The sequence below is a fragment of the Phaethon lepturus genome, unplaced genomic scaffold, assembly GCF_000687285.1.
Source record: "Phaethon lepturus isolate BGI_N335 unplaced genomic scaffold, ASM68728v1 scaffold8147, whole genome shotgun sequence".
Lineage (NCBI taxonomy): Eukaryota > Metazoa > Chordata > Aves > Phaethontiformes > Phaethontidae > Phaethon > Phaethon lepturus.
The window spans coordinates 22,740-38,112 of record NW_010551071.1 but is presented as its reverse complement, the minus strand read 5'-3'; the positions used below and the strand labels follow the sequence as shown (position 1 = coordinate 38,112).

At 39.1% G+C, this 15,373-nt stretch overlaps 1 protein-coding gene across 1 annotated transcript; it reads right to left on the bottom strand.

Moving 5' to 3' along the window:
- Positions 1-1,156: 1,156 nt before the first annotated feature.
- On the bottom strand, positions 1,157-4,099 carry RGS1 (regulator of G-protein signaling 1). Its single transcript, XM_010290759.1, has 5 exons — positions 3,996-4,099; positions 3,569-3,652; positions 2,858-2,919; positions 2,076-2,239; positions 1,157-1,342 (listed from the first exon to the last, which is right to left on the bottom strand). Exons 1-5 carry the CDS (start codon positions 4,097-4,099, stop codon positions 1,157-1,159), a joined length of 600 nt encoding a protein of 199 aa, XP_010289061.1.
- Positions 4,100-15,373: the final 11,274 nt, after the last annotated feature.

Genomic DNA, 15,373 nt, shown 5'->3' with positions numbered 1-15,373 from the left:
GGATCTTGCCAAGATTAGGTTGAATAGCACTAATATCACAAGGAATGTGACTGCTAGTGAGTCTCACCAGTTATAGCCTCCCTATGTAAGCAAGCATGGGTGATCTGCTGTGCTCAGCACATCACCAGTATTGAAGCGAATTGAACTGTGGGGTCAGTGATTAAATGTTTTCTATATTTGAGATTTGACTCAGATACTGGCAACTGGGGGAGCATGAAAAAGAGGAAGGAAATGTAAACCTGCTTACCTTTTTTGTTTTCTTTTGGGGGGGCTGTGAGGATGAGTCTGTGTAGGTCAGGGTCACCTACTCCAGATAACTAAGGTTATGGTTGTGTGAAATGGGTAAAAAAAGAGAAAAAGTGGTATGAGGAAAATTAATATTTGTGTAAGGAGATGGGAAGTAGTGGCATAGTGGGACAGAAGGGTACTATGTGTTTCAATACTTCAGTAATTATAGTAGAAAGATCACTTAAAATAAGATGTAAAATGACCATAGAACTTTATTTTTAAGTAAATTTCATTGAAGAGTTTCTTATTATTTTGCAATAAATTAAACAGAAAAGATGCTACATACCTGCCTGTTGAATCCAAACCTAGTAAAAGTACAGCTTATATAGCTCTTATAACTTAAAATATATAAATTTTAAGACATGTCAACTTATATTTACATAGTGCAATAGCATCATGGAACTGCACTCACGCTTATTAACACTCCACAGATTAAAGCCATTCAGTCTTGTCTGGGCATTTTCTTGTTACGCACAAAATTGTCAGTCATCCTTATTTTTCTTGTGGATTTGATAATCTTTTCCCAACACTCAGCTTACTGGTCTTGCACTTCCTAATAAACAGCAGTTCTTTGGGATCTAAGACTTGCTTCGATGTTCACAGTGTAGTTCAAACAATAAATAATATCTGTATCCTGTCTTGATTCTGTGGCATATGGGAGGAGAGGATTTTCTCCCTGTGCTGCTCTCACCCTTGTAACAGTCTTGCCAGATCCTGTGTCCTCTTGGCTGTGGAGCTCTTTGCACCTCCCTCGTATCCCTCCTCCCAAGATGGGGGTTCTCCTTGCCGTAGATCCAACTACCCTGAAAGATCTCTGCACAGGCTATTTGACACAGAGTCTATTTGGCTCTTCACTGCCTCAAACACTTCATTTTGAAGAGCTGCTTTGCAGCTGATTCAAAAGGTTCAGGTAGGCTTTGGATTTCAAAAATCTGGGATATGAATCCCTTTCCATGAGGATGTACACAGTTTTCTGGGCTTCATCAAAACTTGTGTGAGTTGGGTCTTGAGCCCTTTTGGCTGTTGCTTCCCTCATCTGATGGTCAATATTGATCTGGAAAGCAAAAAACAAATGCCATTGACATCCTAAAAATGTACTCTCTTCCTATATCTATCACTTTTTGTCAATAAACAAATTTGCAGCCTTAGAACTCAATGTGACAGTTCAATATTGGAACTGCAAGATGAGGGGAATTTTAACCCATATTCCAGTCATGCACAAAAATTGCTATTCACTATAGAAATACAGTTTCTTATGGAGTCAGAAGTCATACAACTCAACAATGGAGTAATTAGAGGAACAACCTCCAATTAAACTTCCAATTAAAACAATAGGAGAAATCTTGTGTAGAATGAGAGTCTCCAGTTTGAAATATGATTGACATACACAACTTCAATTCTCCAGCATGTACACATATTTTAAGAGAAGAAATAATCCATGGCTCTCCTACTAGCAAAGTGCTCTTTTAAGTACCTGACTCCAAACACCAGCAGCAATTCAAACTGGGCTGACTCAGAGAACAGCATCATGTGCTGATCTGCTCGTGCCTCTGCTGAGCTTCTGCTGGTGGTGCTCCCAAGTACTGGCCTATATTGTGTGACTCTACTGATAATCTTGCAGCTGAAGGCAGTAATGATGCAAGTACATTCATAAAAACATGCAGCCACATCTTCTTCCTATATAACTGAATGAATGTATGAGCCTATCTGAGAAGTTACACTTCTATCTTCTGATTTTTCCAGAATCCTTGTATTGTAACACTAGACAGAGTAACTTTTGTACATACCTGTTTAATAGCATCTGACTGAACAAACTCTTCATAAATTCTTTCTGCTTTACCATGTAAGTGATCAGACTTGGTTTTCTTGTAATCCTCACAAGCCAACCAGAACTCGATGTTTTCCTCACTGAACTCTGACTTCAGGAACTCCCGAAAGACACCTTGACCACCTAAAGCCAGCACAAATACATCATCATTTATAGTATGATATCTGTGAAAGCCAACACAAATATATCATCATTTATAGCATGATATTTGTGACCAGGGAGGATAAAATAAATAGCATGAGTTGTATTGAAATCACTGTTATAAAATCTTGTCAAAATATGCTGTTCTTGCCTTCTTCAGCATATTACAGATACTCTAATATTAAGGGTGATGGGAGTCTTCCTAATTATGTTCAGTGTTTTTAGATCTAGACCCTGGGTACCAAAAGACACCAATAGATTCTAGTCCTAAACAGATTGTCCTAGGGTACAAGTGGAGAGAAAATTCCAAACTAAACTGATGTGTTACACAAGGACAGAAGACTGATCAAAAAGCACTGAATTGAGTTATTTGGGGTTTATCTGCTATACTGGAAGTATGAAATGGAAGGGGAAAACAAACTTGGAAGCAAAGCGGAATACAGTAGCCGTATTACACTGAAGCTGTAAATAACTGAAATGCAACTGGCCGTTCTCTGATGACAGTGTTTGCAGAAAGCTACAGCTTCGCCTATTTGGTGAGTTTAGATAAAATTTTGTCCTCAGAATAAGAATGAAGTCAAACTGAAGTAATAGACTTACTTTGGCTGGCCAAGAGGTTTTCCAAAGATTGGGACCACTGTATTACTTCCTCTGCAGAAAGCCTAAGATGAAAAGAAAAAGAAAAGACTTTAGGCAAGAAACTGTGTGGTTTTATTTGCATGTTTAAAGGAGAAAAATTTCATAATTTATTATTCTATTCTAGAAATATGTACCAGGTATTTATTAAACTTAGAGCTTTCTCATAATCTGAGACCCTGGAGACAAGCCCACATTGAGAAAAATAATCAGAGAGATGGAAAAACAAGGAACTATGATGTTATCCTGAATTCTGTTCGCAAACAGTGAGCTTTTACTGTAACTATGACCAAATAATTTTTAATCTGTACTTCTGTTTCTATATTCCTGAAGTAAGAATGGTAATATCCTCACTCTTCACTTAAGTGTGAAGCGTCATTTCTTATATAAACCTTTAGAAAATGGATACAATGTCCCTCTGAAGAAAATAGATTTAACTGAGGTGACTTCTTCCTCGCTGTTTGATGCAAACTTATAGACACCGCTAAGAAAAAACTTAACTCATTAATAGTTTCTACTTCCTAATGTTCACCTCTTTTTGTATTTTGGAAATTCTAGGCATTATTATAACACTCGTTGTTCTAGAATTAGTTTAGAAATGAATAAAACAGCTTTCTATATAGTAATCTAGCAATACGTATATTTTCTTATAACTTAGCATATCTCAGTACTTACATGACACTTCTGGAGTTAGAAGTCTTGATCCCAGATTCGATACGTGGTACCATGCACTTCAAATAATTTTTGAGATCTGCGCCACTGAAACCAATGAACAGACGTTTTTGTAATCCATTGAAATTGTAGTTGTATTTAAATTCTACTTAAATTTCTTAACTCTTAAACAGAGGCTGACAGCTCCATCCTGTGACTGAAGTCCTGGGCTCCCAGTGTATCCAAAATCTACTCCTGACTACTTAAGGGAATTAATTCATTGGTATGCATCAGCTCAAGCCATTTTTAATGACTTTAATGAAGACCTGGGCTTTGAGCAGGCTTTGCAGTCATTTAGATCGAAAAATGGTGATAATTCTTACTCTCACAGATTCTAGTGTTACTTTCATTTCTAATACATTAGAGTTTATACTAACATGTATATACTTACAAAGTCTTTTGCTTCTTTTTACGGATTGTGCCTTCTGCAAGCTTGTAGTCGTCTTTTCCATTTAATTCTGTCATGTTGTTGTGGGGAAAAAACAATCCTGGCATCTCACTTAACTTTAATGTGGAGTGACTTTTGTAACGATAATCCTCCAAGCACCAAATGTCAGTTCACTGACTCTGCTACCGCCTTTTATTGACGCAGGCAGCCCTGTTAGTTGGTGTGAACAGATCTGTTTATCATGTATCCTCACCACAAACTGTGGAAGTTCCCTTTTTTCAGTGCACGGTGACGTGAGTCTTTTGAGAAAGAAAACAGACAGCGGTGTCTCGTGGTTGAGGTTAAACCGGATGAGACTGAATTACTTTGGGTTTGTTTTGTGTGTCTGTGTATGTCTGTTACCAAAAAAAAAATCCCCTCTAGAACTTTGTATTCTTGTCCCTTTCTGATTGGTACTTTCAAATCAGAAGTAACTCTTGGTTTTATCAAATGGGCTGGAAATACTGACATTTTATCTTGACAATATTCACCTGCTATATGCCTGTGTTCAGAAATTTCATACTTCACAATAGATTTGATGGGGTCAGTGGAATATTAGAAAAAAGTACTTTAAGACATGCTAGTATTAAGGTTCCATATGCAACAAGCCATTTGCAAGTCACCAGATGCTCTTCAAACGAGAATGCTATGTTAGATAGAGGACTCTGATTCGTTTAGACGCATGTGCTGTGAAAATGTTTATAAGTGACTTTCATGGGAAAGGGTTTTGAAGCAGCAAAACTTGTTTAAATTGGTTTAATTTTTCCAAGTCAAATCATTTGGAAGCACACTGCCATATTTCAAGAATGCCTCTACAATTTTAAGTGATGTGGCATGTGTAATATTGATTTAAGTTACAGAGCTCTTGTTTGTAAAGCCAATGTGAGTGTTACAATGTGTTTGAGGGAGGTTTGCATTCTTTGTATATACTCGAGTTCCGCCGCAAGAAGAAACAATGGATACCGAGCAAGATGAAGAATTAATTGTTGCCCTCCATTTATCTGTCTAGGTTGATGACTTAGAGGTTTAAGTACTTAATCTGGTCCCCGGGCATCCCAATTTCTGCTTGTTTTGATTTTTTTTTTTTTTTTTTCTGGGAAGTTTCAAAGATTTTGTTTTATTAAATAACATATATAACTTTGATTACCTATAAACAGCTTATCAATGATTTGTACAGGGTTGCATATGATCATGATAACTGAGAACTTGCTCACATATCTACAGTTTCATAGTGAACTGTGATACAAAGGACTCGGAGACTGAAAGCTGCCTGCAGACAGGACAGATGTGCATGCAAGGACAGACAGTCTGTATCAGGGTGGTTTTAACCACAGGAGGCTCCTGATGCTCTGAATATTAGCAGTGACATAAATGTGTCCGCATAGGTTGTACTGCGGGAAACTTATCTCCATGCTACTAGGTAAACACTGACCTTTGTATGGCAGAGGTATTTACTAACTGCTCGTAGCCACCCTGAACAAGGCTAAAAAGGCAGACAGAGACATTATCAGTACCATATTTGTTTTCATACCTAGCACGCTGTTTTTTGACTTTCAGCCCCTTCAGTGTCTTACTGTGTTTCTTCAGTTCATAGCTGTCCTCAGTGAATTACTGGGAGGGTTGTAGAAGCTCCAAGCTCTTCTCAGAAGGGTGCAATAAAAGGGTAAAATGTAACTGACAAAAATTACATCAAGGGAAAATCCCTATTCCCTACCATAGTTCTCTGTACTCTGTAGCCTCAGGCTAAAAGGGAGGCAGTGTCTTGAGCTTACAACTACAAGCAGATATAAGTAAGCCAGCAGTTGGGTTCTGTGAGTCTAAGGGGACTAGCGTGGGTTGCTCCCCTGAAGAGTAGGACGGTTTACTTGTTTGTGCCTATTATCAATGTAGGACTGTTGACAGTTCATTTACTAGACAAGGAATGTCTGTTCTCTATTTAAAATGAAGTTACTATCTTTACCTTTGGGAGTTGTTAAACATATCAATGCATGTTACAGGTGTTGCTTCAGACCTTCCTCTAGAAAGGGATTATCACATGCTAATGCATAGAGTTTGTACTTCATCTTCCTGCAATAAATATTCTCCTGAGTAAATAAGGAATAGTACTCTTGTCACTTACATCCTGGTAATGTTGCTGTCACAGCATTGAATTGTTTTCCAGGTACTTTATTTGGTAGAGGAGATCAGTTATATTAGCATTAGACAACAGTGTAGTTTGTAGGGTGAAATAGATTTATTTCACTGCGAGCTTTGGCCTTGCTATCTTAACGGATTCTGAAAATGAGGCTTCTGCAGAGGCCACAAGCTTGTTTTTCTCACACATTGCATGAATTACCTTAGCTTATATCCAACAAAGTTCTGTGAGTCTGAAGTCTTTTCCAGCCTCATCTCTGTACAGCCTAGTCTACTTTTGATGTTCTTGTTGGGACATCAATAGGAGATGATGTTATTTTTCTTGATAATATTGCACTGAATGCTCTCAAAGATATTTTGATGGTAACAGACACCAACAGAAATAAATGCAGGAGATTTTTTTTGGCTGCATTTACTACAGGTTGAAGGAATTTTGCAATAAGTCGGAGGTAAAGTACGTTCAAGAAAAATGCCTATTTGTCAAAAGATTGTGTGTAGCCCCTTGGAAGATATTGCGCCACTGGGCTCTGTAGTAAGTAGCGTTTGTTTTTAACACCCTAGTGCTACTGGATTTGAAGGCAGTCAAAAGGGAAGGAGGAATAGGTGTACTGTACTGTAAAGGACGAAAAAGTTGAGTTTACCAAGCAGACCACCTGGCAGCAGCTGATGTTCTTACGTTCTGCTGTTCTTGCACTCTGAATTTATAGTTCTTCTAATATACTAATGTTATGTCCTGACAGTCTAAGCTGTCATCTGAGAGTCCTTTCTAGTCTTCCAAACTGGTAAGCCCCAGTTTCGGACTACTACTGCTGCTCTCTATTCCTGTGCAAAGAAAATCAATGCTGCCTCTCTGGTTTACTCTAAGTCAGGTCTATTTGTCAAGTTGTGTAAAGATTCACATAAGACTGGTAAAACTGGAAATAAGACTAGGAGTTATGAGTGTCTGATTTGGAGAAGGGATGAACAATGAAGTCATGAACAATGTGTATCTAGGAAGAAGTGTGGCATCTAAACTTCTAGTTTAGGGTCATAGGAGGTGTAAAGACAATGTAAAGCAACAGTATGCTCACATTCTCCTGTAAGCCTTGCTCAAACTCTGAAAAACTAAAGCCTATTGCATTCAGGAGCAGGTATCTCAACATAGGAGTTCAATTATTATTCACATTTCATTTTTTTTTCTCCACTGTAGACTACTTTCTTCCTCTGAGTAACTGATTTTCAGGGCACCCTTTTTTCTTTTCATGGAGTATTTCACTGACTCTGATTCACTTTTCCTATGCAAGCCTACTTATCTTTAAGACTTTGTTTGTTGAGCCCAGAGAGAGTTACCTGATTTCAAGAATAGGGAAAATGTTTACAAGACTTGGGTCTGTGCACAATTAAAGTGAGAAAAAAGAGAAACTATAAGATGAATAGGGCTGACAAGAACTTTTCTGTTACTTGAGTTACATTCTGCTTCTGTAGACCACAAGGAACCAGGAAAATACCTGCATGGAATTTTCTAAATTAAAAATATTTTGCTAACTATGAATACATTTATTGTAGAGGATCCTGCTTTGAGCAGGAGTTGGACTAGATACCACAGATGGACTAGATATTGGTCCCCTCCAGCTTGCATGATTCTATTGTTCTGAATACCCTAACTTGACATTTGTAGTGTCAAAAGTGCTACTTATGTTAAGAATAACTTTAAAAATATAATATTTCAAAATCTTAGGTGTTCATCCATATTCAGGTTCACTATCCTGGTTTCCTGTAGACAGAAGTGTAGTCCAGGCTCTGGTGGGATTTAACGTGATACCATTGAGGAATAGTTATGTCCTGATGCAGTGAAAAGCATATCTTCTGTCCTCCTAATTTGCTGGGGTTTTTTCAGTTTCATCATGAGATGGTTGGTAACAGACCTGTCTCTTCGATCTCCCACTGTCTTAATCTACTTATCTAATACTTTGCTCTATTTCATGCAGACCATGATGGCTAATTGGTGCTTGAAATACTTTCTTGTTTAATAATTAGTCTCTTTTTCTTTTATTATTTTCATTACAGGAAATGGCAAAAAGCATATTTTGAGCCTTACAGTTTTAGGGCTTATTGGACTAACCCCATCATTTGATAAAGAACCTTCTTTGTCCTAAGGTAGGCATCACCTCATTTGATTGGTCAATAAAAGGACAGAGGAGCATTATTTTGCAGCAACAGAGGCACAGCTGGGTATCATCAGCTGTGTTTTTACTGTTTTCCAGATCTCTTGTAGGCTTGTGATGAGTAATTCATCTAACTTCTTAACGTGCACAGAAGAAACTTGCAAATACTTGCTAGCGTTCAACCTGTTCCTATGCATTGCTTCCCATTCTTTCTGGCGACCACTTGGTAGAGTGCAAGAGAAAAAATGTGAGAGAATTTCCAAGATTACAACACTGACGAGTTTAGTTAAAGCAAAGAGGATAAAAAGTCCCATGAACTCTAAGGCCACTTGCTGGTGTAAATGGTTTCAAGCTTCTCCTTCTGACTTCTGCTTTTAGGTTTCTTTTTGATTTTTCTTGACTGGCCTTACCCTCATTCATTCTCCATTTCAGCCCAGTTTTGTTTCTGAATGTCACGTTTTGGCTTAGGCAAGCTGTTAGCTTCCATGTATGGCCAATTTTTAGCCTTACTGTACTCTTGCTGTTCATCATACACTTCTCTGGAGTTAGCTGGCCAAACCTGTGCTGGTCTAGAGGGCTGAACTCGAATGCCCAGACAAGCAGTGCTGCCCCATTGCAGAACATCCACTCGCTGGTCATGCAGCTTTAACTTAACTATGAAAACAAGTGACTTCTTTGAAATGCTTCTATCTTTTATGTGACCTCAAGAGGTAAACTACTGATAATCCATCTCTCGAGCAAAAGAAGCACTTAAAGGAAATAGAAACTAGTTTCGACAGGAGAGGAAACATATTTAAAAAAAAAAGGAGGGGGGGTCTGCTTTTGGGCTGTAGGGATAATATTTTGGAACATGAACATTTTCTCTAATATCATGTAGTTGGTCCAAAATGGAGTGATGGTATCCATTATGAATTTTCTTTTAAATCTAATTTCTGCTACAAGCAATTGTTTTCTGGAATAAAATCCTGAAGCCACCGAGATGAAAATCTTTGATGAAAATCTTTCCACTGGTTTTGGTGGTCTCATTCTTGGTGTTGGACTGATTTGATTTGAGAATTGGTTTTGTTGAGAGATTTCTTTTGGTTTGAACTTTCAGATGTTCCTCATGTTAGCTTTTAGACCTAATTAATTCAACAGTATTTTTATTTTTGCAACCAGTAAGGTGTAACCAGAGCTGAATTGCTTCAGACTTCTCAAAATACAAAAGGTCTTTTATATTTGAAGCCTAATGACAACCTAGGACAAGGAATGCCACAAGTTAATCTTTGGGTAATGATCTTCCACTTGAAAAAGTTTTGTTGCATTTGTTCTGTGAGCAACATGAGTAAGAGACACACTTAGTGTTTCAGCTCAGGCATGGACAGTGCCAGAGACTTCACTCTGGAGTACAAAAGTTTCTGAATTCTCTTTTAGCTCTTTCACTTCCTCAGCATAAAATGGCTTCACAGAAACACTCCTGCAAACTGCCAGTTGTCTCCAAAATTGCCCTGTCTACTTCTGAAGTATCTGCAGAATACTTTTAGGGGACTTTTTTAGGGGTTCCCCTAGCTTTTGTAGAGGACCTTGTGGAGGTTTTTTTGTTTTGTTTTTACCATGCCAGTGAAGGGGAGACCTGGCAGGAGATCTTGAAATCACTGTGGAGAGCCTACAGGTGAAGTGTTCCCCATTTTTATGGATCATGCAGAGATTAATTTATATACCATCCCCTGCATCCCTTCTGGTATGCCAGCTACTAGCTCTGTAAGTGATTATGATGGATTTTTCCTTTGTCTCAATCTCTAAAGGTTTCTACAGGTACTGAGCACCCACCTTGTGTGACTTTAGTCATGTTACTAACTTCTCTGGCTGCTTCATGTGGCCGTTGTGAGTCAGCATTAGCTACTAGAAATCTCCAATAATAAAACATTGCTGAATGTAAGTTGTTCTTATAGTTACTATTTGCTCTATGGCATCTTTTCAAACTTTCACAATTTATCTTTACAGAAAAATATTAACAGTATTTTATCATAAATGTTGTTAGCGTTAACAATTGTTTATACTATAGAGTCAGTGCAAGGAATTATATATTTCTTCATCATACTGAAGCACATATCACTTTGAGACATGCATACCCGATAACTCTCCTTTTTCTTATGACCATTTCTTTAATAAGATTGCAATAAGCTTATACAGTTTATCAGAAATCAGATCCTTTTCATTCTGGTGCTTTCCATTTGAAATAAATTAACTATTTTATTTCTGTGAAATCAGGGGACTTTTGCTTCTCAACCATGCTGACTGACACCTGGATTAAAAAAAAAAAGGCAGTACAGTGACTCGGGTGCTGATGGTGATGCTTCCTGTGTCTGATGGTCGGTAGTGCAGGAAATGTGTTCATCACGCACCATCTGGGAAACGCACATATTTCTGATTACCTACTCACATTTTTATGCAGTCACACATTGATGCACTGAAACAGTGCATAGTTTCTTGTGTGTAGTAAGCAAAAAATTGTGAGAACAGGGCCTGAGCATAGTGGGGTGTGAAGCAGAGTTTGCTGCATGTTTTCACTGTCAACATGGAAATGTATTGTGCTCACACATCACAAGTTTAGCTTTTGAACTTTGCAGGCTTCAGTTTCACCTGAATCTTAATGGAGAAAAATCAGATGCTTTTTCTCTCTTACTATTCTAATAAATGGTAAAATTCTGTATCCTTCACTTTTAAAATAACAAATGGTTTGATTAAACACAGACAGCAAGCTAAAACTCTTGGTTTAGTTTTTAAAGATGTTTTAGGCACTTTTAAACAGGAAAAATATTACCAAAGCATTAAGTGGAGTTATGCTGGTAAAGACTTTTCTGTAGAATTACAAACAGTTTCAAGTCTATATTATACTTGGTGTTATAAATGTTCTAGCTGAATTATCACATCAGTGCAGGCTCAGCTTTCACTTTGACCAAAACAATCCTCACAGGGATGGGTTCATCCAAAGATTGCCTTGTTCCTAGAAGCCACTCCAGACACAAGAAGGGTCTGCACTGACACTCAAACAAGCAGATATATGAGGAGACTATCTTGCCTAAGCAGGGAACTCACAACAGAGCTCAGATTCAAAAAAGCAGCATGCAGTGAGGGGAAGAATGGACAGGCTACAAATGAGGAATTTAGAAATGTTGTTGAGGTGTGTAGGGATGCTGTTGGAAAGTATCCTTATAGAGGGGTTATCAGGAAGAGGAAACCAGGCTCTCACAGCAGTGTGTGGTAGGAGGATGAGAGACAGTGGGTGCAAGTTGGGACAAGACCAGTTCATGGATATACAGAAAACTTTTTTCCCCCCTTAAAGGCAGTGAAGCAGGCTGCCTGGGGGGCTGAGCCGTCTCCATCCTCGAAGATTTTCCAGACCAGACTAGATAAAGCCTTAAGCAACCTGATCTAAGTTCACACCTGATCTTGCTCAGAGCAGGGTCTTGGACTAGAAACCTCTTCAGTTTCTTTCCAACTTGATTTATCCTGAGATCCCATCTGTAACTAATGAATGAAAGCCACACTATAGAAGTCTAATTCAGTTAGGGTACTGCTTAGGAAAGAATGGTAATTGTAGAAATTAATACAGATTTCCAACTTTACTTTTCTGAATGAGAACTGCATGCTGAAAGTGCATCATTCAAATTACCACTTCCTCCATCTCCCTCCAAAAATATTTGCCTAGAGTATATGTGAAGTAGCAGAAAGTCACTTCAAGAAATGGGAAAATTGAAGATAGCTACGTAGCCTCAGTTTAAATATATAAAGATTTAAAAGCTAGATGTTTTCTGTGTTCTCTTAGAACCAGGGCTGCCTGTGATGAACCAGGGAAGGAAGAGAGTTTAGTTCAATTTCCTGTCACTTACTTTGAATCTCACCTGCTGTCAGCTTTGAATTATCAGGTATTAGAATGTGTGCAACAAAGTAAAATTTCATCATATTTATCGTAGCTCCTGTTTTATGTGGGAACTTGGCACTTTACAAGCTGTATCACAGGGACAGACCCCATCCATCCTATTAGTCTTACCTCCCTGCTCTTCCATATGACTTGCACCTGACATATCCTGATAGCACAGCTGAATCTCTGACTTTCCTGATGCTCAACATGGTTGTTTCCTGCCAACTGTGGTGCCTCCCTCAATCCATTTGACCTCTAAGGCAAAACCAGTCCTGGTGCTGATTGCACAGTGAAACAAAAACTGCTGCAGTGCCTTATGAGTTTGCACACTCACCCCTGCAGATCTTGGGCTGGCTGGGAAAGAGCTGATATGGTACTGCATTTTAACAGTTGCTGCTGCATGTGTAGGAGCTCCAAAGGAAGCACTGAAAGGGAGGAGAATGAAACAAGAAGAAGGAGAGGGATCTAAGGAGTTGGAGAGTCTCCAGATGCTTGAGGAAGATGAAGTTAGACTTGGACAATGAAAATGCTAGGAAGTTCTAATTTAGTCTGAGGGAGCGTTTTGACTTGCAGGATGATTAGTGTCAGTTTAGTTTAACGAGGAAGAAGCCACTACTCACAGCCAGAGACTAGTGGTCAACAGCTTAATGTTCAGATGGAGATCAGTGCCACGTGGTGTCCCGCCGGGGTCTGTGGTGGGACCAGTGCTATTTCTTATCTTCATCAATGACATAGTCGTATCAAGTGCACCCTCAGCAAGTTTGCAGATGACACCAACCTGAGTGGTGTGGTTGACAAGCCTGAAGGACCTGGACAAGCTCGAGGAGTGGACCCCTGTGAACCTCATGAGGTTCAACAAGGCCAAGTGCAGGGTTCTGCACCTGGGTCAGGGCAAACCCTGGTATCAATACAGGCTGAGGGATGAAGTGATTGAGAGCAGCCCTGCCAAGAAGGACTTTTGGGGGTTGAAAAGCTGTGTGTGAGCTGGCAATGTGTGCTTGCAGCCCAGAAGGCCAACCACATCTTGGGCCACATCAAAAGAAGCGTGGCCAGCAGGTTGAGGGAAGCGATTCTGCTCCTCTGCTTTGCTCTGGTGAGACCCCACCTGGAGTCCTGTGTCCAGCTCTGGAGCCCTCAGCACAGGAAGGACATGGACCTGTTGGAGCAGGTCCAGAGGAGGGCCATAAAAATGATCAGAGGGAGGGAACACCTCTCCTGCGAAGTGTTGGGAGGCTGAGAGAGTTGGGGTGGTTCAGCATGGGGAAGAGAAGGCTCCGGGGAGACCTCCTTGCAGCTTTCCAGTACTTAAAGGGGCCTTAGAAGAAAGATGGGGACAGACTTTTTAGTAGTAGTATCACTATAGTGATAGGACAAGGGGTAACAGTTTTAAAAACAGTTTTAAACTAAAAGGGGGTAGATTCGACTAGATATAAAAAGGAAATTTTCTGTGCTGAGGGTGGTGAAACATTGGAAGAGGTTTCCCAGGGAGGTGGTAGATGCCCCATTCCTAGAAACTTTCCAGGTCAGGTTGGATGGGGCTCTGAGCAACCTAATCTAGTTGAAGATGTCTGTGCTCACTGCAAGCAGGTTGGACTAGATGGCCTTTAAAGGTCCCTTCCAACCCAAACCATTATATGATTCTATGAAATGTCTTTACTAGAGTGGTTGCTACTTGTGAACTGCTGGCACCTCTGTGCATTTGGGGAAATCCAGCTACCAGCAGTTAGCATATTCCTGGGAAGAATGTGGGCAAAGGCATTATTACAATGTAAGTCTGCTATGTTTCTTTGAAAACTGAACTGCTCTTTGATCATATACTCTTTAGTTAAAACAAGTTATTTGTAACAAACAAGTGGTTTTACATTTGACAAGACAAATATTCCTAAATGTGTTCACCCACATTACTAGTGCCTGTGCTTGGCACCTGTTTTCAGGCATGCATCATTCAGGATGCCAGTCTTAACACTTAGCAAAGTCTTTGGTGCATGAATTTGATTAAGAACAGCCTAATCCTTCACATAGCTTCTCCTTGCAGAGTTAGAAACAGAGCTTATGTAAGTTCCCATGGCTTTACTAAAACACTGATCTGCCTCTTTGGGTCCCCAAGTATCTGCCTCCTCTCTAAAGTATGTGGGAAATGACTCTACTGTAATTTATATCTAAATTACAGGATGTAGAAAGATGGGCCCTTGTCATTCAAAACCATTGTACAGTTCCTCACTAATTATCTGTCTGGAAGTCTACAGACCTTGGCTAATATGAGTATTAAATGTAAACTTTGTTCAAAAGAGATTTGCCATGCCCTCAGAATGGATTTTCCTAATATATGTCATTATTAAACACAAAGCAACTACCATGTCCCACCAGTGGTGAAAACTAATTATTTCAGCCTTGTTTCTGTGACTTCCATAGATGATTAAAACTTCTGTTTCTGCAATGTGGACTATACATTGGCAGGTCTGGAACTCCCCTTTGACTGTGTGCTGTACATGTCAGTACTGCAGTACTGTAAACCAGGTGAGTTTTAATATATGTGACCATTTCCCTTTAATTTTAAAATTAATTTGAACAGAGGAAAACTCAGTGTGCAAACCAAGATAACCAAATCTGGAGGGAAGGTTTCATATGAGCAGCAGGAAACAGAACCCGCTGAGTTTCATGACAATAATAGTTTTGTTATTAACTGCTGAGCAGCTTTTTTGTGCTGCTCTGAGTTACTCTGAAAGCAGTCATCAAAGCTTGATACATGTTCTCCTAACCTCAGCCTCTGAAATGGGGCCTGGAAACCACAGGATAACAACTCCTTTATGAAGATAGCTTTTCTATTGGTTGGCAGTGTAAAAGGAAGCAAAAACCCCCACTTTTAGAAATATTTTCTGTCTTAAGAATGTAAGATATTTCTAAAAGCATGTGTGGATATGTATGTAAATATATAACTTTACATTCTCTCTACTATCCCTTTAAATGTAATAGTAGAATGGCTCTTTTCTTTCCATATGTGATATATAACATCAGAATATTTGCAGCAGATCTGATGAGAACATAGCTGTTAAGAAATATTTGTAGATCTTTACATGTGTTTTATTATTAGTGTTACTTAAAAGCAGCTTTGCAACTTTCAAGTCCTCTCAAACACTCAAAACACAGTTTATTCTTGATTT

Excerpts from the sequence above, each read along its gene's own strand:
- RGS1 (XM_010290759.1), bottom strand. The coding sequence starts at position 4,099 with ATGCCAGGATTGTTTTTTCCCCACAACAACATGACAGAATTAAATGGA. Across the intron at positions 3,653-3,995 it reads AAAAAGAAGCAAAAGACTTT|TGGCGCAGATCTCAAAAATT; the intron begins GTAAGTATATAC and ends CATTGGTTTCAG. Across the intron at positions 2,920-3,568 it reads TCTAACTCCAGAAGTGTCAT|GCTTTCTGCAGAGGAAGTAA; the intron begins GTAAGTACTGAG and ends TTTTCATCTTAG.